Source organism: Peromyscus californicus, unplaced genomic scaffold (assembly GCF_007827085.1).
Source record: "Peromyscus californicus insignis strain IS unplaced genomic scaffold, ASM782708v3 Scaffold_9__1_contigs__length_137607984, whole genome shotgun sequence".
In the NCBI taxonomy this organism is placed as follows: Eukaryota; Metazoa; Chordata; class Mammalia; order Rodentia; family Cricetidae; genus Peromyscus; species Peromyscus californicus.
Genome location: NW_026294617.1, coordinates 80,859,203 through 80,881,889, shown reverse-complemented (window position 1 = coordinate 80,881,889; position 22,687 = coordinate 80,859,203). Strand labels below are relative to the sequence as shown.

Here is a 22,687-nt window from a genome sequence, read left to right as displayed (position 1 = left end):
ATGAAATAGGACATGACATATATAAGCCACTTGACTCCTTGACAGAAATGTTAAAAAAAAAAAAGGAATAGTCTGTTAATATTCCTGTTAAAGCTGGGTTATGTCTTTTTTATTTTATTGTAATTATAAATGTAGATACTGAAAAAAGTTAAAATGTTCACTTTTGAATTTTTAGGAAAAATAATCTTATCAAATTTAGAGTGTATATTTGCATTGTTTTTATTTTGGACTATTTTCTAGTAGAGGAAAAGGAGTAATTGCTCTAGCAATTAGTTTTCTTGAAAGCCATTTTCTATCAAACAATGCCTAACTATAATTTTATCTTTTAGAATTACAAGATGAAAACTTAAAAGAATTAAATGAAAAGAAGGATCATTTAACTTCAGAACTTGAAGATATTAAAATATCATTGCAAAGAAGTATGGTATGATTTAAAAACTAACTAGTGTATAGTATGTATCACACAATCAGTTAACAGATTTTTATTGGAAATGACTAAAATGTATAATGACTTAGATTCAAATAGAGAAGACACAATCCTGCTCTATAAATGCTTCTAATAAAAGGCATTGGATAAAAATACCTAAATACCAATAGTATGACTCAGGCTAATAAATTGTCACAACAGTTTAAGAATGGAGAGAACTATGTGGGCTAACCTGTCTGGGAAAACTTTGTGGAGGGGTCAGAACTATAGATAATGGTAGCTTGAAATTTGGTAGTAGGTGGGTTATTCCAGTATGCCAAGGAGGGACAATGAAAAGGAGGAAGTATGGAGGGCAAGAGGGCAAACAAATTTATAGAAGCAGATGACTTAAGACTTGTCAACATTTTAGACCTTTGCGTTATTCTTCCTGTTTTGTGATTTATTTCACTTAGAACACTCAGAAGGCTTTAGAAGAAGATTTGCAGATAGCAACAAAAACGATTTCTCAGCTCACTGAAGAAAAAGAAGCTCAAATGGAAGAATTTAACAAGGCTAAAACTGACCACTCATTTGTGGTTACTGAACTTAAATCTACTACATGTACCTTGGAGGAATTTTTGAGAACAGAACAGCAAAGGTGAAACATTTCTTATTTTAAACAAATAAATAAAGATGTAAAAATGATTTGCTTTTAATATTCAGTACTATTTAAAGTCAGGCATTTCCTGGAATAGTTCTCATGTATGCTTTGCAGTGGGGTCAAGCTATATAAACAAGTCCTTAAGTGTTGGTGAAGTAATAGGACATATTTATTAATACTGTGGGTCATTGGTTCTCAACCTTCCTAATGCTGTGATCCTTTAATACAGTTCCTCATGTTGTGGTGACCCCTTAACTATAAAATTATTTTCGCTGGGCGGTGGTGGCGCACACCTTTAATCTCAGCACTCGGGAGGCAGAGGCAGGCGGATCTCTGTGAGTTCGAGGCTAGCCTGGGCTACCAAGTGAGTTCCAGGAAAGGCGCAAAGCTACACAGAGAAACCCTGTCTCAAAAAACCAAAAAAAAAAATTTATTTTCATTGCTACTTCATAACTATAATTTTGCTAATATTATGAGGTGTAATATTATTATTTTTGGAGCTAGAGGCTTGTCAAAGGGGTTGTGACCCACAAGTTGAGAACCACTACATGTGGATTAGTTGAAGAATTTGTTTTTAATGAGATCTATAACCTTACTTACAATGTATAAACTTAGTAACTATGTTGAGATAGAGTAAATATTACTCCATATGAGATCAATTATTCATTTGCTTTTAGCACTAAATAGTATTTTATTTAAAATTAGAATATTAACAACTAGTTCTTTTTTTTCAATTTACACAGTTTTTATATAAAAGTATGTTGAGCCTAGGTAATTATTTTTGTCCTGTTAGCACAATACTTAATTAAATTTGGCACAGTAAAGAAGAGGGATGAATTTCTCTCCTAGTTTATATCCTGGTTCTACTTAATTTTTCTTTACTACCGCACATAGTAAGGAGAAAATATAGGTTTTCTAACTCTTCTATTATATATTTCTGATTAACCTGTTGAGGCAATTTTCAAATAGTAAAATTGAGAATTACTATATAATCATCTGTTCCAATTACCTTAGTAAATTTTTTTATTTACTACATTAATTTTTTAAAAAATTGTATGTGTATGGGTGTTTTGCCCGCATGTGTGTCTGTGTATAACATGCATGCAGAGCTTTTACAGGAACCAGAAGGGGATGTTGGATCCCCCTGAACTGGAGTTACAGACAGTTGTGAGCCCAAATGAGGGTACTGGGAATCAAACTCTGGTTCTCTGGAAGAGCAGCCAGTGCTCTTAAAATACTGAGCTATCTTTCTAACCCCTAATTTACTACATTTAAGCATTTGTGTGTGTGTGTGTGTGTGTGTGTGTGTGTGTGTGTGTGTGTGTGTGTGTGTGTGTGTAGATCAGAGGACAATTTGTAGGAGTAGGTTCTCTTCTAGGCATTGAATTTGGGTTGTTAGGCTTGTTAGCAAGCTCCCTTATCTGTTGAGTCATTTCACTGGTCCAGCAGTTACCTTAGTTTTATGGTTTAAGGAAACAGAAGATCAGAAAAGTCAATAAAATGATACACATTCTTTTATTTGTATTTTTTAAAGGAAAAATTCATTATAATAAATATGCATTTAATTTAATATAATTACAAATCCACTAATGTATAAATTTGATTATCGTCAATAGTTAAGATGTCCTTTTTAAATTTTGCTTTTGTTTTTGGAGACAGGGTTTTTCTGTGTAGCTTTGGAGCCTGTCCTAGAACTCGCTGTGTAGACTGTGCTGGCCTTGAACTCACAGAGATCCACTTGCCCCTCCCAAGTACTGGGATTAAAGGCGTGCACCACCACTGCCCTACAGTTAATATACAAATTATAAGCCTTAAAGTTTTAGGTAGATAGACTTATTATAACAATTATGTATTTATTATAATTTTCATTTTAAACTGTTTTATTCAGATTAATGCTCAATAATGTCTAATAACTGAATACATCTATATGTCAGATACATCAGCTGTTACAATATACCAGTTTTAGTTATTAGATGAATCCTGAATAAATAATAATTTGAACTTTAAAATAATATATCTCATAAGATTGGAAAAAAACGAAGATCAACTGAAACTACTTATCATGGAGCTCCAGAAGAAATCAAGTGAACTAGGTAAGAGTTAGACAGTAGTGTACTTTGATAGCATTGATAACCGATTAGAAAAACAAAATTGGGTTTTTTGTTAAATTTATTAAACTGTTAATAAGCAGTTAAAAGCACTTACCTGTTCTTGCAGAGGACCTAGATTTAGTTTCCCCATATGATGCTCATAACTGTGAAACAAAATACTCATGCATATAAAATAAAAATAAACATAAAAATTAGGGAAAATCATAACAGAATATAGAATATTTAAATTTTAAGAAGACTTAAATTTATGCAGTTTATCGATGTCTAGAAACCTGAGATATTTGTATTCTCCTTATTTTAGGATTCAGAGGCCTGAATACTTCTTAGGGAAATGTCTTACATTTCAGTTGAAGAAACAGTTTTTGAGGCAGGATTATACTTCATAGTTCAAACTGGTTTTGAATTCTTGATCCTTTTGCCCCAGCCTCATGAATGCTAAGGATTACAGGAATGCACCACTGCCTGGATTTGTTTATTTATATGTTTGTTTCTTGAGAGTCTTGCTATGTAGCTCCAACTGGCCTAGCATTCTCTGTGTAGACTGGCTAGTCTTGAACTTGCAGCAATTTTCCTGCCTCTGCCTCCCAAATGCTGGGATTACAAGTGTGCACCATCACACCTGGCTTGTGTCTAGATTTTGTAGACTTTATTGCTTAGTGGTATTTGATTTATGAAATACTTTTGAAAAAAATTTTCTATATTATCATATAGTATTGCTAATATTCAAGAACTTACACAGACAAAACAACTTATAATTTTGTGAATTTATGACCATGTAGTTAGCTAACTATAAGTCTATGCTTCATATTTTTTAGCTCAACTATCTGCAAGTATAGACAATTAAAAGAAAAAAAATTTTTTTTTCAATTTCAATTAAAAAGTATTTTTAATAGATTAATATTCCTGAATTGACAGATATTTGTCTAAATTATTTTCATAGATTTCTATAAACTTTACTGTTAGTTTGAATATTTATATTATTAGTTGAATTACTTGTATAGTTAAAATAATTATAAGTAATATTGCCTAGTATTTGAAATGCTTGTCTAACATTTCATAAGTAGTTCATCTCTTTGATTGAGTCCCTTTGTAAAAAATATTTTATAAGCATATATTAATTATATATATAAAACCAGCATGATATTTTTATATATCACAAGTTTTTATCATATTTACCTTTGCTTATGCCCTTCCTATTCTTGATAATCTTTTTACTCTTCCCAACTAGCCCTGTTTCTAGTTTCATGGTGTGTGTGTGTGTGTATGTGTGTGACTCAGTGAGTTTCATTACAGGGTTCAGAGGAGTGTAGGTGACTGGATCATGAGTACCTTATCAGTGTTTATACCACGGAAGAAAATGTCTATCCTATCCTATCAGGTTTGGTTGAATTTTTGAACCATATTTATGCCTTTTTTTGTAATGCTTAATTTTTCCATTGTAGATTAATGCTTGACTTTCCAACATTGTAATGTCCAAATAATTTTATTTGTAATTTTACTTTAGAGCGTAATTATAAAAACAGCCAGGCATGGTGGAACATACCTTTTTCCCCAGCACTTGAGAGGCAGAGGTAGGTGGATCTCTATGAGTTCAAAACCAGCCTGATCTACATAGTGAGTTTCAGGACAGCCAGGGCTATGTAGAGAGACCCAGTCTCAAAAAACCAACCAACCAACCAACCAGCCAACCAACCAACCAACCAACCAACCAACCAACCAAAACTCAAGTATAATGGTTAAAGACAAATTTCTTATCTAATTCAAAAATTCTTTCAGAACATAGTTATTTATTTATTTTTTTTGGTTTTTCGAGACAGGGTTTCTCTGTGTAGCTTTGCGCCTTTCCTGGGACTCACTTGGTAGCCCAGGCTGGCCTCGAACTCAGAGAGATCCGCCTGGCTCTGCCTCCCGAGTGCTGGGATTAAAGGCGTGCGCCACCACCGCCCAGCAGAACATAGTTATTTTTAAATTATACTTACCTACTTGCTTTAGAATTGTTGAATGTTGTAGATTAAGGAATAATTTTAGTACTTAAACTGTCTTAAATGTGTATTTATAACAGTCCAGTTTACCATTAAATGGCTACTATATATCACATTGTAATTTCAATATTTTCCCATACCAGAGAAGTTTGGTATTATGAGAAGTTTGGATAAGAAATTTGAGAACTGTGAAACAGCACTGTGTGTTTTGTGAGAACATGAAAAGTCAAACCATGGTTCTTGAGAAATCTTTAATTACTATGAGAGAAAGTTTAAACACATAAAACCATTGGGGTAATAGTATCCAGAATGAGGGGGTAAGCAAAAAATTATATTAGAGTAAGAAATAAAGTATGAGATTTTCTATTTTTGTTGTATTTATGGTGAATAACATATACATATTTATATTGAAGCTTTGTATAAAATATAAATTCTTTTATATTTTTAAACATATTTGAGGTAAATGCTCAGGTTTTTTTTTTTTTTTTTTCCGGAGCTGAGGATCGAACCCAGGGCCTTGCACTTGCTAGACAAGCGCTCTACCACTGAGCTAAATCCCCAACCCCTTATGCTCAGGTTTTTTATTGAATGTTAATGTTGATACCAAAAAGAAGCAAAAGAGTTAGGAAAAGCATTAAGGAAGAGTTAGATGTTAAGAATAGATTTTATCCCCAGCTAAGACTCATAGCAATGGTAGAGAGGGTGCTTGAACTAGCCTTCCCCTGTACTCAGATTGGTGTCTACCCTAATTGTCATCATAGAACCTCCATCCAGTGACTGATAGAAGCAGATGCAGAGACCCACAGTGAAGCACGTGGCCAAGATCCTGGAGTTCAGTTGAAGAGAGGGAGGAGGAATTATAGTAGCAAGGGGGGGTCAGGATCATGATAGGAAAAATCACAGAGATAGCTGACCCAAGCTATTAGGAGCTCATGGACTCTGGACTGACAGCTGGGGAGCCTGCATGAGTCCTACACTAGGTCCTCTGAATGTTTGTGACAGTTGCGTGGCTTGCTGTGTTTGTGGGTCCCCTGGCAGAGGGACCAGGACTTACCCCAGGTACATGAACTGGCTTTTTGGAGCACATTCCCTATGGTGCAATGCCTTACTCAGCCTTGGTGCAGTGGGGAAGGGATTGGTCCTGCCCAACTTGGTATGCCAGCCTGTGTTGACTATGAGGAGGGGATGGGGTAAAATGGGGAGGGGAGGTGGTAGGAGAGGTGGGAGGAGAAGAGGAGGGAGAGGGAACACTAGTTGGTATGTAAAATAAAAAAAAAGATTTTTAAAGAAAAAGAAAATAGATTTTAAAGTATAGAGAGGCTTTGGATAGTTGTAGAGGGATGATAGATTATTGAAAATACTGTGTATGGGAGTGCAAATTGAAAATTACATAAGGACCAAACATTATTTTATTCTTGAGTTAATAATATAGTTTTCAAAGTCAGAAATCTTTGCAGATATTCTGTTTTTTTCTTTTTTCTTTAGTTCATTTTATTTTGGTAATCTTGATTATATATGTGTGTATATAATTTTTCTATTTCTTCTTGTCTCTTTTTTTTCTAATTGTATGGAATTGAGGTAAGAGTGTTCATGTTCAGATCATTCAACCAGTCCTCAAGTTAAAAAAAAATATATTTTATCTAAAATGAAACTTTCTGATTAAATAAGGTTTGTATGTGACAAGTTTCTTCTGTAGCTTCTATATTGATATTTCATGTTTTGTTGATTGGAGGAAGCTATTATAAGTGTTTTTTCTAAACAACGAGAAGTCTGAGTTCTATTATATTTCCAATAATTAAAACTCTTTAACAGTGAACAAAAATAATATGTCAGATACAATTTAGGCGACAGCTGGAAATTAAGAGACTATAGGAAGTTAAAAATGTAAAAAAGAAAAAAGTGGGAAGGTTGTACTGAAAAGATTTTTTAAATTAATATTGAATTCACAGAAGTAAAGATAAGCACTGTAAAACACTATTTTTCCTGGTAGCAAGGATGTAAAAGCAACAAAATAGGAATAGGAATTAGAGAGGAAATACGAATAATACAAGTTCTTGGTAATTGAAGGGGGAGAAAAAGTAGAGAGTGTTTCATAGTATCGAATATGACCCAGCTACATAATGAATAAGACTGAGAATGGTGTTACAAAGTGCTTATTGTTGGTTTTCAAGATCATAATTTTATTAACATCATGGTGACAGAAGTTAAAGAAATATGTAGTTAACAAGCAGGGATTTGAAAGATAACGTGAAAAATTACTAGCTTGAAGGAATAGAGAGGTTAATCAGATATCTTTGTTTTTATATTCATATGTGGTGCTTGGTGGGATAGGAGAAAATAAGGATTTCTCTGCACAGAGTTGGTATGTTTTAGAGCAGATAAAGTCACAAAAGAAGTGGGGATATTGAAATTCAAAGAACAATGATCAGAACTAGCTTGAGAGATGATCAGTTCTTTTAAATTTGAAGAGAAGCCAAACAGATTCAGGTAGTAATGAGTTGAAAGTAAAGGCACACACTGATGCCATTCCAAATTATTTTATGTAGATATGTTGCTTATTTTGTGTCATGAACTTTGGATTCATTTGCTATGAATTAACCTGGAAAGATAACTGTTAGTATTTATCCATTTTTATTTTTGCATAGTTGTTTTAGACTCCCTGTAAGCTTCCTTTGTGTGTTAATCTGTCTCTTTTTAGGGATATGTGTGCTCATTTAGCAGCATAATAGTAGTAGTTTCTCCCTAGGCCTTATATCCTGTCTAGTCTTCGGTTCTTGGCCCGATAATGGTGCCAGATAGGGTTGATTCTTCTTTTCAAATGGCATTATTCTTATTTCTTCTCTTTCCTACCTTTTAATCCAGCTATTAATACATGTTGTTTATTTTAGATGAGATGACTAAATTTAAAAACAACAAAGAAGTGGAACTTGAAGAATTGAAAAAAATATTGGTAAATATATATTCTTTCCTATTAATATCCAGCAATTACTTTAAAATAACTTTGATATTACTGGCCTGTGTTTTCAAACTATAAATATTTTATGCTAATTTTTCTGCTAAAATATAAAAATTTTACATTTGCTTTTAACTAAAGCTTCAATCTTGTCTGTATCTATTTTTATAGGTTTTTATTAACTATCTTGGCCAAGATGTTTATATTATTTAAACATGTTGATAGCACACTTAAAATAAGAACATATGCATATTTTGCTATACCATAAAGATCCAGGGAACAGTGGACACACTTGTCCTGAAATTATTTTCAATTTTTCTTTTTTTAGTGTGATATTGGCTATGGGTTTGTCAAATATAGCTTTGCTACACTGAGGTGTAGCTAGAGTTTGGCTGCCTGGCCCACAGTCAGGAAAAATCTCTCTCACCTGCCAGTCCCACAGCCGCTCAGACCCAACCAAGTAAACACAGAGACTTATATTGGTTACAAACTGTATGGCTGTGGCAGGCTTCTTGCTAACTGTTCTTACAGCTTAAATTAATCCATTTCTATAAATCTATACCTTGCCACGTGGCTCGTGGCTTACCGGCATCTTCACATGCTGTTTATCATCGTGGCAGCTGGCAGTGTCTCTGACTCAGCCTTCCACTTCCCAGAATTATTCTCCTCCTTGTCCTGCCTATACTTCCTCCTGCCTGACTACTGGCCAGTCAGTGTTTTATTTACTAACCAATCAGAGCAACACATTTGCCATACAGAACATCCCACAGCACTGAGGTATTATCCTTCTGTACCTAATTTATTCAGGGATGTTATCATGAATGGATGTTTAATTTTATCAAAGGCCTTTTCTGTGTCTATTGGAATGATCATGTGATTTATATCCTTGATTCTTTTTCTGTGCTATATTTCATTTATTTATTAATTTACATATGTTGAATCATTCTTGCATTCCTGGAATGAAACCAGTTCAATCATAGTGCATGATCTCCTTAATGTGGTATGAATTGGATTTGCTAGTATTTTATTGAGTTTTAAACCTATACTTATTAAATATTTTGGTCTATAGTACCCTTTTTTGTTATATCCTTATCTAGTCTTGGTAGTAGGGTAATATTGGATTTATAAAATGATTTAGAGAAGATTCTGTGGATTTCTGAGAAGAATGTATATTCAGTAGCCATTGAGTGGGATATTCTGTAAATGTATATTAACATTTGATCTATAGTGCAATTAATTATGAAGTTTTATTTCTTTTTCTGGTTTGGATGATATATTTACTCATGGAATTGGGTATTATAGTCACATATTATTACTTAATCTTGGCCTGTCTGTCCATTTGTGTCCAGTAGATTTTGTTTTATGAAATTGGACATACCAATGTTTGATGCATATTTATTTCCAATCATTATGTCTTCTTGTTGGATTGTCACCTTAATTAATTTGTAGTGATCTAGTTCATCTCTTCTGGCTTGTTTTGGCTTGAAGTCTGCTTTTTCAAATACTAGTAGTAGCTTCTCTGGCTTGTTTTCAGTTTTTACTTGCTTAATATGTCAACTTACGTTTTTTTTTTTTTTTTTTTTTCACATTTACCTTTTCCAGTTAAGTATGCTTTGCAGAGAACAAACAGTTGGAAATTAATTCTTAATCCAGTTGTCTAGTCCATGTCTTTTCAACAAAAGGGGTATAAACAGAAACATGTAGAAGGCGTTTTGATAGCAAAACAATAAATAGTAAGTTCTCTACGTGGGCCTATGATATCCTTAGTCATGGGCTTTTCACCAGGTTTACCATACCAGGCATGAAATCCCTCCTTGGAGCAGGCCTCACACCCAATCAGAAAGTGGTTGGTTATCCCCATAACAATTGTTCCACACTATTGCACCTGTAAGACACATCTTGGTAGGGAGGTCAGTATTTTCGTATACAGGATTCAGCACTGGGAGAGACCATTAGTCTCTCTTTCACCCAGGAACTGTATAACACATCTGACACTATAAAAATTAGTCATCAGGAAGAGAATTTCCTGGTAAGTTATGTTTGATTTTTCTGTGTTCTGCATCCCAAGTGAATGTTATCTTCAGTAATAGGGTCTTACCATCTGATTATGTTGAATAGTTATGAGAAATGACAGTAGACTGTGTTGTTTCGGGTACTTCAGAGCCTTCCTGGTCAGTAACTCCTAAGGAGGTAGCCCATGCCTGGCGCTAAGATTTTCATTTAGTAACCCAAATTCGGAGTATTATTGTTCAACTATGAAGGATACTTCTGTTCAAATTCTTGTATTTTATATATATTGTATTTAAAAATCAGCATACATGGCCGGGCAGTGGTGGCACATGCCTTTAATCCCAGCACTTGGGAGGCAGAGGCAGGTGGATCTCTGTGAGTTTGAAACTAGCCTGGTCTACAGAGCGAAATCTAGGCACCAAAACTACAGAGAAACCCTGTCTCGAAAAACAAACAAACAAACAAACAAAAAAATTAGTGTACAGACCAATGGATTTTTGTAAGACTTCTTCATACATCTTTAGTTTTGGCTAATGTACCCTCTAACTTCTCCTTTCCCTAGTCTCCCTATTCCCACTTAAGCCTTTAACCCTGAGAATTCCCCTGATCTCCATTTATGTCACCTATATTTTTCTATCCTATCTAATTAAAATTGATTTCTTGAGTTGGAAGATGATAGGCTTCCATATAGCTTTTCATGTACCGTTCATTTTGGTTAATAATAAGCCTTATGTCACTCCCTCATTTTCCCATTCCCCACTCCCCATTCATGATTTATTTATCCTCTGTGAGTGTGTTCATCCTTCTTTTCAGTCTGAAATATTCCTTCCAGTATCCTCTGTAGAGACGGCTTAGTGGTAATAAATAACTTGAATTTGTTTTTATCATGATAAATTTTATTTCTCTTTCAATTTAAAGAAATACTTGTTTTTATGTTTATGTGTGAATATTTGCATGAATGTATGTGTGCTACATGCATACTTAGTGCTTTCAGAGGCCTGGAGAAGGCATCTGATTCCCTGGAACTGGAGTTACAGACATTTGTGAGCCTCCATGTAGGTCCTAAACTATTCTATACTGTTTCCATACTGCTGTGTCCTCTTTGAAATCACTGGTTACTTTTACAAGTAGACTTTTGAATTTTTTTTGGCATTTTAACCACTTTAAAATTGATTGATTGGTTGGTTGATAATGTGTGTATGTGTGTCTGTGTTTGATGACATGTGTGGAAATCAGAGGACAGCTTATGGGAGTAGATTCTTTCCTTCCACCATGTGGGTTCCAAGGATCCAACTCAAGTCATCAGGCTTAATGGCAAATGCCGTTACCTACTGAACCATCATACAAGCCAATTCAGTTTCAGCCATTTGGATTTAGTAACAAAATAGTTATCTCTTGTAACTGTCATATTGCTTGATTTTTCATGATTATATTTGTGTATTATGATTTGTACATTTGTTGATATGGTTATTTCTTATGACTTTATTTGGGGATCTTCTTAGTGAGCAGTCTTCTTTTGAGGACTCGGTACTGCTTGGAGAATGGGGAAAACAAACTGCTGTAACAGTTGTAATACCATACCAAACTATATAAGGAAATTCACTTAATATTTATTAAAGCCTATTCAGTTCCACTAGTGGCCATAGAATATAAAATAACAAAAGTAATGTAGAGTTAGCTATAAAGTTAAATATAATTAGGGTAGCAATAAAAATAATAAATACATGAAATAAAGGAAGGGAACAAAGGAAGGGTGAAAAAGGAGCAGAATTAAATAAAAGAACAGAAAAAGAAATGAGAAATGTTAGGAAGTGACAGAGAAAAGTATTGAAATCTAATTGAACAATAAAGAAAATGTGTGGTAAAAAGTTGATGAATATAAGAGGAATAAAAAGCTTTTTTGTTGTTGTTGTTGTTATTGTTGAGACAGGGTTTCACTGTGTAACAGCCCAGACTATTTTAGAACTCACTTTGCAGACAAGGGTGGCCTTGAGCGAGTAGAGATGATCTACCTGCCTCTGCCTCCTGAGTGCTGGGATTAAAGGTGTACGCCACCACCACCTGGCAAAACAAAAGTTTTTAAAAGCATGTCTTACACTTTCAAAATACTTACAGTATAATAGGAAGAAAGAAAGAAACACAGTAGACAAAACAATAAACACACATAAAAACCCAAACAAAACACCTAAGGTCTGTTTGATAGAGATAAATTGCAAATATCTTTAACTCAAAAATAAAATAAAAATAAAAACTAAAAATTAAGACAAAATATTCAGTTGGATTTACTCCCAGTCTTCTAATGTTGGAGTCTTCTAGGTACGATAGTTTGTCAGTTGATGTTGGAGTCTTTGTCTTTTCTTTTTTCTTTTTTTGGTTTTTTGAGACAGGGTTTCTCTGTGTAGCTTTGCCTCTCCTGGAACTCACTTGGTAGCCCAGGCTAGCCTCGAACTCACAGAGATCCGCCTGGCTCTGCCTCCCGAGTGCTGGGATTAAAGGCGTGCACCACCAACGCCAGGTGTCTTTGTCTTTTCTAATGTTTAGGCTAGTGCTGATCCTGGACCCTGCTTAGGGTCAGATGTATAGTAGAATTGCCTTCACTTTAGGAGTTTTCCTCTTTATGTTTTTTTTTTTTTTTTTTTTAATTTATTTTAATTTATTTTGCAATACAATTCAGTTCTACATATCGGTCACGGATTCCCTTGTTCTCCCCCCTCCCGTCCCCCTCATCTTCCCCCCAACGCCCCCCCCCCCCCCCATTCCCATCTCCTCCAGGGCAAAGCCTTCCCCACAGACTGAGGTCAACCTGGTAGACTCAGTCCAGGTAGGTCTAGTCCCCTCCTCCCAGGCCAAGCCAAACAATCCTGCATAGGCCCCAGGTTTCAAACAGCCAACTCATGCAATGAGCACAAGATCTGGTCCCACTGCCTGGATGCCTCCCAAACAGATCAAGCCAATCAACTGTCTCACCCATTCGGAGGGCCTGATCCAGTGTGGACCCCTCAGCCATTGGTTCATAGTTCATGTGTTTCCATTCATTTGGCTATTTGTCCCTGTGCTTTATCCAACCTTGGTCTCAACAATTCTCGCTCATATAAACCCTCCTCATTCTCGTTGATTGGACTCCCAGAGATCCACCCAGGGCCTAGTCATGGATCTCTGCATCCAGATCCCTCAGTAGTTGGATGAGGTTTCTAGCACAACAATTAGGGTGTTTGGCCATCCCATCACCAGAGTAGGTCAGTTCGGGCTGTCTCTCGACCATTGCCGGCAGTCTGTTGTGTGGGTATCTTTGTGGATTTCTGTGGGCCTCTCTAGCACTTTGCTTCTTCCTGTTCTCATGTGGTCTTCATTTACCATGGTCTCCTATTCCTTGTTCTCCCTCTCTGTTGTTGATCCAGCTGGGATCTCCCGCTCCTTATGCTGGAGAGGATGTGGAGCTAGGGGAACTCTCCTCCACTGCTGGTGGGAATGCAAGCTTGTACAACCACTTTGGAAATCAATATGGCGCTTTCTTAGAAAATTGGGAATCAATCTCCCCCAAGATCCAGCTATACCACTCTTGGGCATATACCCAAGAAATGCTCAACCACACCATAAGAGCACTTGTTCAGCTATGTTCATATCAGCATTGTTTGTAATAGCCAGAACATGGAAACAACCCAGATGCCCCTCAACTGAAGAATGGATAAACAAAATGTGGTACATATACACAATGGAATACTACTCAGCAGAAAAAAACAATGGCATCATGAGGTTTGCAGACAAATGGATGGATCTAGAAAAAATCATCCTGAGTGAGGTAACCCAGACTCAGAAAGACAAACATGGTATGTACTCACTCATAGCAGGATACTAGACATGAAACAAGGATGAATTGTCTGCTACTCACATCACCAGGGAGGCTACCCGGAAAACAGGACCCCAAGAAAGACACAGGGATCGCCCAATGACAGAGAAATGGAATGAGATCTACATGAACAGCCTGGACATGAGTGGGGGTAATGAAAGGCGAGGGTCGAGGGAAAGAGAGCTTGGGTGAGCGGGAGATCCTCTTTATGTTTTAAGAATTTCTGCTGGCCAGACTTAGCTTTGCATCTGTGGGTAGGGTAGTTTCTAAATTTTCTAGAGGCTCTTGACAGTTTGTACACACTGCAGTTACTACTGTCTAATAAATGGGATATCTCCTGAGTGTATTGGAGAGTATTGAGATCTGTACTATAGTATAGATCTGTACAGTCTCAGTACTTTCAGTCCTACACATTATCAAATACTATGTAGGAGAGAGGTGGCTGTGGAAATTGCAAGGTTAGTTAAAAGAATATCATCATCCAAAAGGTAAGCCAGATTACCTCAACCAAGCTTCAGAGTTCTTAGTCCTAACAGTGAACTACTTAGTAGCTAGGTGGCCTCAAAAGTTCAGCCATCCACTAACTTCAGACTCAAGCCATCAATCTCCACAGCTATCCTCAAGTAATGGGATCCATTTTTTTTTTTTAACCGTTGAAGGTTTGGCTACAGACCACTGAACTCTTAATTGCTCGACCTCCCCCACCCCCTAGCTCTCCTGAACTTCTTAAAATGTCTGAGTTTCTAAAATGCTTTTCTCCTTCATGATTGTTGTCTCACACCTAAGAGCTTTGGGCAGGCTATTGCCTGGTTTTTGGAATTGTGATTATGCCTTGTTTTCAGACCCCCAGAGTAGCTCTGTCTCAACCAATAATCTAATTCTCAAGGTGGCACCCAGGGACAGTCATCTGAGATAGGAGGAATGACAAAGTGGACCTCTTCTCCATTAGCCGTTGTCTTACCAGATTTAAAACTGGATCCATGTCTTAGCAAGCATTGTGGACTTGCTCTGTGTGAAAGACTGGCAGTTTCTTTTCTCTAGGGTCATCTGACGTAGCTTTTGTTTCTTCTTTCGGTGCTGGAGCCTCAGCTGGAGCAGTGCACTGCGCATTTCTGTTTGCCGCTTAGCCTTTCTGCTTTCTTGTGTTTTTCAGTGATCCTGTTGCCTCCTTTGTGATTTCCAGTGCTCTTCCAATTGTCCCCGCCTTAGAATTGAGCCTGACTTTTGTTATCCTTACCTTTCTCATTTACCCTGTCCCATTAAGGCGATTTCTAACTCACTGTTTTAATTTCAGTTTTAAAATAATTTATTCCAGCCGGGCGGTGGTGGCGCACGCCTTTAATCCTAGCACTCGGGAGGCAGAGCCAGGCGGATCTCTGTGAGTTCGAGGCCAGCCTGGTCTCCAAAGCGAGTTCCAGGAAAGGCGCAAAGCTACACAGAGAAACCCTGTCTCAAAAAACCAAAAAAAAAAAAATTTATTCCTTTTGTTCCAGGTCTCTGTCCATTAAATTTTTTATTTTTGCTTTACATCTAATATCCACTTATGAGTGAGTATATACCGTGTTTGTCTTTTTGGATCTGGGTTACCTCACTCAGAATGTTTTTTTTCTAGTTCCATCCATTTGCCTCCCTAAATTTCATTAAAGACTGACTTATACTCCATTGTGTAAATGTATCACATTTTCTTTATCCATTCTTCGGTTGAGGGGCATCTAGGTTATTTCTAGGTTCTGACCAGGCTACAACCCACAACCCCAGAGAAGCTGGGTAACAAGGACGACTCTGAGACATGCATGCATCCCCTGGGGAAGATGAAATAGATATGATCTCCTGAGTAAATTGGGAGCATGAGGGGAGGGGAGGAGGTAAGGAGAGTTGGCAAGAGAACATGAGCAAGGAAAGAAATACCTTGATAGAGGGAGGGAGCCATTGTGGGATTAGGGAGAAACCTGGTGCTAGGGAAATTCCCAGGAAACCACAAGGATGATCCCAGCTAAGACTCCAAGCAATAGTGGAGAACTGGCCTTCTGTAATCAGATGGATGACTACCCTAATTGTCATCATAGAACCTACATCCAGTAACTGATGGAAGCAGATGCAGAGATCCACAGCTAAGCACTGGGTAGAGGAGGGATTATATGAGCAAAGGGGTCAAGATCATAATGGGGAAACCCATAGCGGCAGCTGACTGGAGCTAGTTGGAGTTCACTGACTCTGGACTGACAGCTGGGGAACCTGCATGGGACCGAACTAGGCCTTCTGAATGTGGGTGACAGTTGTGTGGCTTGGGCAGTAAGTGGGTCACTGGCAGTGGGACCAGGATTTATCTGAAATCTGGCTTTTTGGAGCCCATTCCCTATGGAAGGATACCTTGCTCAGCCTCATTACAGGGGGGAGGAGCTTGGTTCTGCCTCAACTTGTTATGCCAGTCTTTATTGACTCCCCATGGGAGGCCTTACCCTCTCTGAGGAGTCAATGGGAGGGAGGTGGGGACTGAGCAGAAGGAGGAGAGGGAGGAGAAACTGTGGTTGGTATGTAAAATGAAAAAAAAAATCCCTTTAAATAAAAAAAGGGTTTCTCTGTGTAACAGTCCTGGCTGTCCTAGAACTCACTCTGTAGACATGGCTGGCCTCGAACTCACAGAGATCCACCTGCCTCTACCTCCCTAGTGCTGAGATTAAAGGCGTGTGCCACCACACCTGTCTTGGTTTTCTCTTTTTAAGCAATTTTAGCCAAGGAAATACACTGTAGTTCTTTCTGTTGGGCAGTTTAATTATTTTCAACATGTATGGAGTTTGACAGTCATGCATTTTTTTCTCTACTATTTTTAAACAGGCAGAAGACCAAAAACTTTTAGATGAAAAGAAACAAGTTGAGAAGCTTGCTGAAGAATTACAAGGGAAAGAACAAAAACTAACTCTCCTTTTGCAAACCAGAGAGGTTTGTTAAGGATATGTTTATTTCCAAAGTTTTGTTAAGAGAATATAGATTTATAAAATTGATTATGGTGTAGATATTTGCTTTGTGCAGAATTTCTTTACAAATTTCTTTTTGAAAGCGTGTGTTCCTGTTACATTTAACATGCTGATGAGTGATTTAAAATAGGGAACCTTCATATTGTAATGTGGGAGAGAAAGGTCAACTTTTAAGAATCCAGTTTATGCATGTTATGGTTTATAATAATTCTGTTTCTTGATGTCTTTAGTATTTCTTGATATACTTAAATTTTAGCCCTTATTAAGCTAGATTCTTATGATACCCTTTATAATGCTTATATTTAAACTATATTTGTAGGCCTGTAAAAGAATTGAAACTTTTTATAATAGTAAGAACATCTGAGTCTATAAGACACTTCTTGACTTCACTAGTATATTTTCTCTTACTAATATAAAATTTTAGGTCAAGTGTAGTGACATACTCCTTTATTCCTAGTATTCTTTAGGCAGAGGCAGGCAGATCTCTGTGAGTTTGAGACTAGCCTGGTTTGAATAGAGAGTTCCAGGCTAGCCAGGGATATATGGTGAGAGTCTGTCTCAGGAAAACAAACAAACAGGCAAATTAAACAATAAGCAAAACTAATATAAATTCTAATTGGAATTAATTACTTAGTAGATTAAAATGGTTAAAAATTATCTATAAATATAATTTTTCTGTCAGCTTTAGGATATCACAATAGAATTTACTTGGATTTGTCATTGCTAATTAAAAAAATTAAAATAATTATCACATCTACTTAAATTTAAAATATTTAGCTGGACATGGTATTTGTATCTATCTATAACCCTAGTACTTTGGCAGAAGAGGTAGGAGAATCAAGAGTTCAAGGTCTTCGGGCAACAGTGGTGCACACATTTAATCCCAGCACTCTGGAGGCAGAGGCAGGTGGATCTCTTTGAGTTCAAGACCAGCATGGTCTACAGAGTGAGTTCCAGGGCCAGGGATACACAGAAAAAACCTGTCTCAAACCTCCCCCACCCAAAAAAAGGTTCAAGGTCAACCTCATTTATATAGAGTTTGAGACCAGCCTGCACGGAATGAAACTCTGTCTCAAAAATATTGATATCTTGCCCAATTTTTCCCAAATATATTACTTGACTAGTTAGAGCAACCATATCTCTCTTATTATTTATTTATTTATTTATTTATTTATTTATTTATTTATTTATTTATTTATTTATTTATTATTTTGAGGCAGGGTCTTACTATGTAGCTCTGGCTTTCCTGGAACTCACTTTGTAGACTAAGCTGACTTTTAACATAAAGTTCTGCCTGCCTCTACCTTCTAAGTTCTGGGATTGTGCCACCATGCCTAGCGCAATTATATCTTGTATATGAAAAAAACTAGTAGAACATTTTTATAAATATATACATTTATTTTGCAGAAAGAGGTCCGTGATTTGGAAGTACAATTAACTGTTATTAAAACAAGTGATCAGCACTATTCAAAACAGGTTGAAGAACTGAAAACTGAGCTTGAAGAAGAGAAGTATGTTTTTCACATACCTATATACAGTTTAATTCTTAAGATTTATGATAAAAATAAATGGCTTGCTATTTTATATCAATGGATTTGGAATTGGGTTTCGTTTCTAATTAAAGAGTAAGAGTGAAGGCCAGGCATGGTAGTGCACAAATGTAATCTCAGCTCTCTGGAAGTTGAAGCAAGAATATTAGGAGTTCAAGGACCTGGCTTGGTAGTGAGATCTTGTGTCAGAAGAGAAATAATTTACCTATTTCATTGCTAAAGAAAGTTTGTATCAGTTATATAAAAGAATAAATAACCAGCTGGGCGGTGGTGGCGCACGCCTTTAATCCCAGCACTCGGGAGGCAGAGGCAGGAGGATCTCTGTGAGTTCGAGGCCAGCCTGGTCTACAAAGTGAGTTCCAGGAAAGGCAAAACTACAGAGAAACCCTGTCTCGAAAAACCAAAAAATAAATAAATAAATAAATAAATAACCAAGTTAAATCACTTCATATCGGTATATAGTTATCTCTTGGTGTTTATGAACTTTGGTTTCAGAAACCCAGAAGATGCACAGATCTTTAGACAGTCAAGTCCTATATGCAAACAGTAGAGTATTTGCATATAAACAATGCATAACCTCTTTTTTTTTTTAGGGTGTTTTACCACAAAAGTGATTTTTATTTTATAGCACAATATAAATATTCCAAAGAACAATAACAACAAAACCAAACCAAACAAATATTGGTGAAATTATTAAGGCCACTCCACATAGTTAAAAGGGAGGTTTATTTTGTGGGGTAACTTACAAGTGAAGGGATAGGCTAACAGGGTCTGGGAAAGGTGTGGTGCAGTCCGGCGGTGTTCTCTGGAGAACTCTGCTCGGTCTACCTCCAGTGTCCAGGGTCCAGCAACCAAGAGAGCCGGCGCATCCAGATCACGGGTCTTCAGGGTCCTCTCTCGGCCCCGCCTTGTAGGCGTGACAGTTACCGAAGCATCAATGGGGGTTGGAACTTCCAGTTCAAAACTGGAATGGCTACCCACTACATCTCCCCCTTTTGTCTAAATAGGAAGGTTCTAACCTAATACAAGACTATATACAAAGGAATGGTTATCAAATATTGTCCAGGAGTAATGAGGGATGATGACCTAGATAAGATGGAACTACAACCAATGCGAACAATATCAGGCAAGAAACACATACTAAAATCCAGAGAAGTCTAGAGCGTGGGTAAATGGCATGTTACAAAGATCATTCCAAAAGGTGTCCTATCCTAAAGAACCTGAATCTAATACTTAATATGTTCTATCTAAGATATTATATATATAATGGTACCTGAGCATTGGAAGATGGATGTAAGCAATTTTTGGGAGTCTTGCAAGAGTAGACAGAGACAGCTGTCAGCCTGGACAGTCACCTAATGTTTCTCAGCATTGGTGGTGCATTCAAATTGGCTACAGGCCTAGAGTATCTGACAGACCCATTTTCAGAAGCAGGAATTCTGAAAGACCATCTTAACCTGTCTTGGAAGAGGTCAGAAGTCACTTTTTCTTGTGTCCCGCTTGTCCAGAAGGACAGCAGTTGAGGCAAAGGCAGTTCTTTGCCCAATAGGCCATTTTGTGTCAAGAAGACAAACTTCCAAATGGAAATGTCTTAGAAGCCCAACGTTCTTTCGGGATCAAATTGGTGCTGCCAGGAGCAATTGTGTCTCACGTCAACAGAATTCTAAGTTATTTAAATGCCGTATTCTCTAGGTCTATGAAGTGTTTGAAGATTACCTGTCCATCCGACCTATGTTATCTGTAAATCTGGATAACCTAACTAACGTAACTATAGAGATGACAAGCATAGGTGACTATAAATCTATAAATCTTATCTACCTAAATAACCTAAGGACTAAGGCTTCACGTAAACAAGGTAAACAGTCTATAAGTAAATGTACAATAAAGGACAATGACTTTAAAATTGTAACAATACACAAGATATTTATAACAGAGGTAGGAATGTATATTGCAATATGCAATATGACAATAATCTTAAATATATATCAATATACAGAATATCCTAAACAGAAGTAGAACATACATAAAGTATGACAGATATAAATTTACATTTGTATCAATATACAAATATTTCAAATAAGAGTAGAAATATATGTACATTATAACAAATATAGTTTTGTATTTGTATCAATATACAAATTATCTTAAACAGGAATATAAAAATAGTTTACATTTGTATCAACATATAAGAATCCATAGCAGTGCAAATTCAGTGCAAATTATCTAAGGCTGCTATTTTACTAAATTTGTTTACTAGTTTATACAATAATCTACCATAATATCTTATACCTATCCATTCCATTTCTTCTTCCCCCCCCTTTTTTTGAGACACTTTTTTTTGTTAAGGAGAATACTGAGTTTAATATTTTCATCCACCCTCAACTCTATAACTATCATCCATAACCCTGAGAAATACGAAACCTTAGGGAGAAGGGGCGTCATTTTCTTTGAATTGCTTCCTGCTGTTTAGGGGGTAATGGTATCTCTGTTGGGTACTATAAGAAAGCTTAGATAGTTAAATCTCAGTTAGACTAACCGTGGATTACACAGCAAGTCTCAGAGTAATGGGTAAGATTGTCTGAAATTCTGGCAAGAAGTGTAGTATGATGATGATTACCATGGCATCATTCTGGATTGGGTAGAGTTGTTGTTGTTGGGGCCCCATCTCCCTTCTGGAGACTTCAGAAATTGCTATTGGAAAAACTTATTTTTTATCAAAATGGAAAGTTTGGATTTAAAGATGACATGACATGTAAGAAAGGATTCCGAGAAATCAAGGGTAAGAATGGAGAGAATTAGAATCTTGAAGACAATGGTCCCTTCTTATTGGTTTCCTTCTGTCCCACACCAGAGGGCTCTTCTGATATGGGACTGAAGAATCTCTCAACCTTTTCTTTTAGCAATATGCTTGGATTTAGAGAAGGAGGGAGCCAATTCCATCTCCAAAGCCAGCTTGGTTTATAATTGAATTGGAACCACAGCTTTTCTAAATTGATAGAGATATAGATGTTAGACAGTGAGATTTTACCCTGTGTAGATTGGTACCAATAGATTCTTTCAAGTGCCTGTTGGTGGTAAAAATTATTTTTCCCTTTTGATTGCTTCTCAATATAGATATAGATAAAAATGGTAAGTAAAGTATTTGTGTGATGCCTCATACCTGGAATCCAAGCACTTAGGAGGCTGAAGAAGGAGGATTGCTTTGAGTTTGAGGCCAGCCTGGGTTATATCATAAGTCCCAGGCCAACCTATAGCCTATTCCTTTCTTGTAGCTCCATTCCCTCCTTCTGATATTCTTTCAACAGTGTTTTTTTTTCAGGAGACCTAGGTAACATTCATTTTATTAAGAATTGAGTGGTTATTTATATTTTAGTATTTATGTTATCCTTGGTTTACTTGCTCTTTAATCTGTCATTACTTAGGCAAAACCCCTTTATTTTCTCTGCTGAATTTCCAATAATATTAAATAGGAGGAAGCAGTAGATGCTCCTGAAATCATTTGGTGGTACCAGACATTACACAGCATTTAATTATCTTATTTATATCTTTTCTTTCCCCTAAGATTATTTTGAATTAATTCTTATATATCATATTTCATATTTAATTATTTCCATATGATATGTTTTTTAAAAATAGACTTAAGAATGCTGAATTAACTGCAAGCTGTGGCAAGCTTTCCCTTGATAACAAAAAATTGGCACAAGAAGCAAGTGATATGGCCCTAGAACTCAAGAAACATCAAGAAGATATCGCTGTGAGTTGACAAAGTTATCAATAACTTTGCTTTCTTACCTTCAAAATTAGAGGGACATTAAAATAGATGATCTCTGAGTACTGTTTTAGCTTAAAAAGTTGGATTATCTTAGAGCTGGTATTTTTTGGAGAAAAAGCTGCATACTTTGTTGTGATAATCGACAACAGAAAATGGAGACTACCTATTTATGAAGTTAATCTAATTTTAAACGTTAACAGTTTTATTTAGTAATATTCACTTTAGTCATAGATTTCTGTGGAAGATATAATAATGAATAATCTTGTCATTTTTCTTCAAGAATATATGAATTAATATAAAATAGTGTTTAAATATCTTAAGTTATGTCATATATGTTGACAATGGGATAAAGTGTTATTGGAATTCACAAGTTCACTTCTGCCTTTATGGAAGAGAAGTTGTCAGAGAACAACATTAATT

At 36.4% G+C, this 22,687-nt stretch overlaps 1 protein-coding gene across 1 annotated transcript in view; it reads left to right on the top strand.

The window, feature by feature from the left end:
• Sycp1 (synaptonemal complex protein 1) overlaps nucleotides 1–22,687 on the top strand; it is a 108,314-nt gene that overhangs the window by 39,236 nt on the left and 46,391 nt on the right. The window contains exons 13-19 of the mRNA XM_052731488.1: nucleotides 330–424; nucleotides 880–1,064; nucleotides 3,093–3,160; nucleotides 8,049–8,110; nucleotides 16,806–16,910; nucleotides 18,353–18,456; nucleotides 22,132–22,249. Coding sequence (XP_052587448.1) covers nucleotides 330–424; nucleotides 880–1,064; nucleotides 3,093–3,160; nucleotides 8,049–8,110; nucleotides 16,806–16,910; nucleotides 18,353–18,456; nucleotides 22,132–22,249 — 737 coding nt within the window. The remainder of the gene's footprint in view (nucleotides 1–329; nucleotides 425–879; nucleotides 1,065–3,092; nucleotides 3,161–8,048; nucleotides 8,111–16,805; nucleotides 16,911–18,352; nucleotides 18,457–22,131; nucleotides 22,250–22,687) is intronic.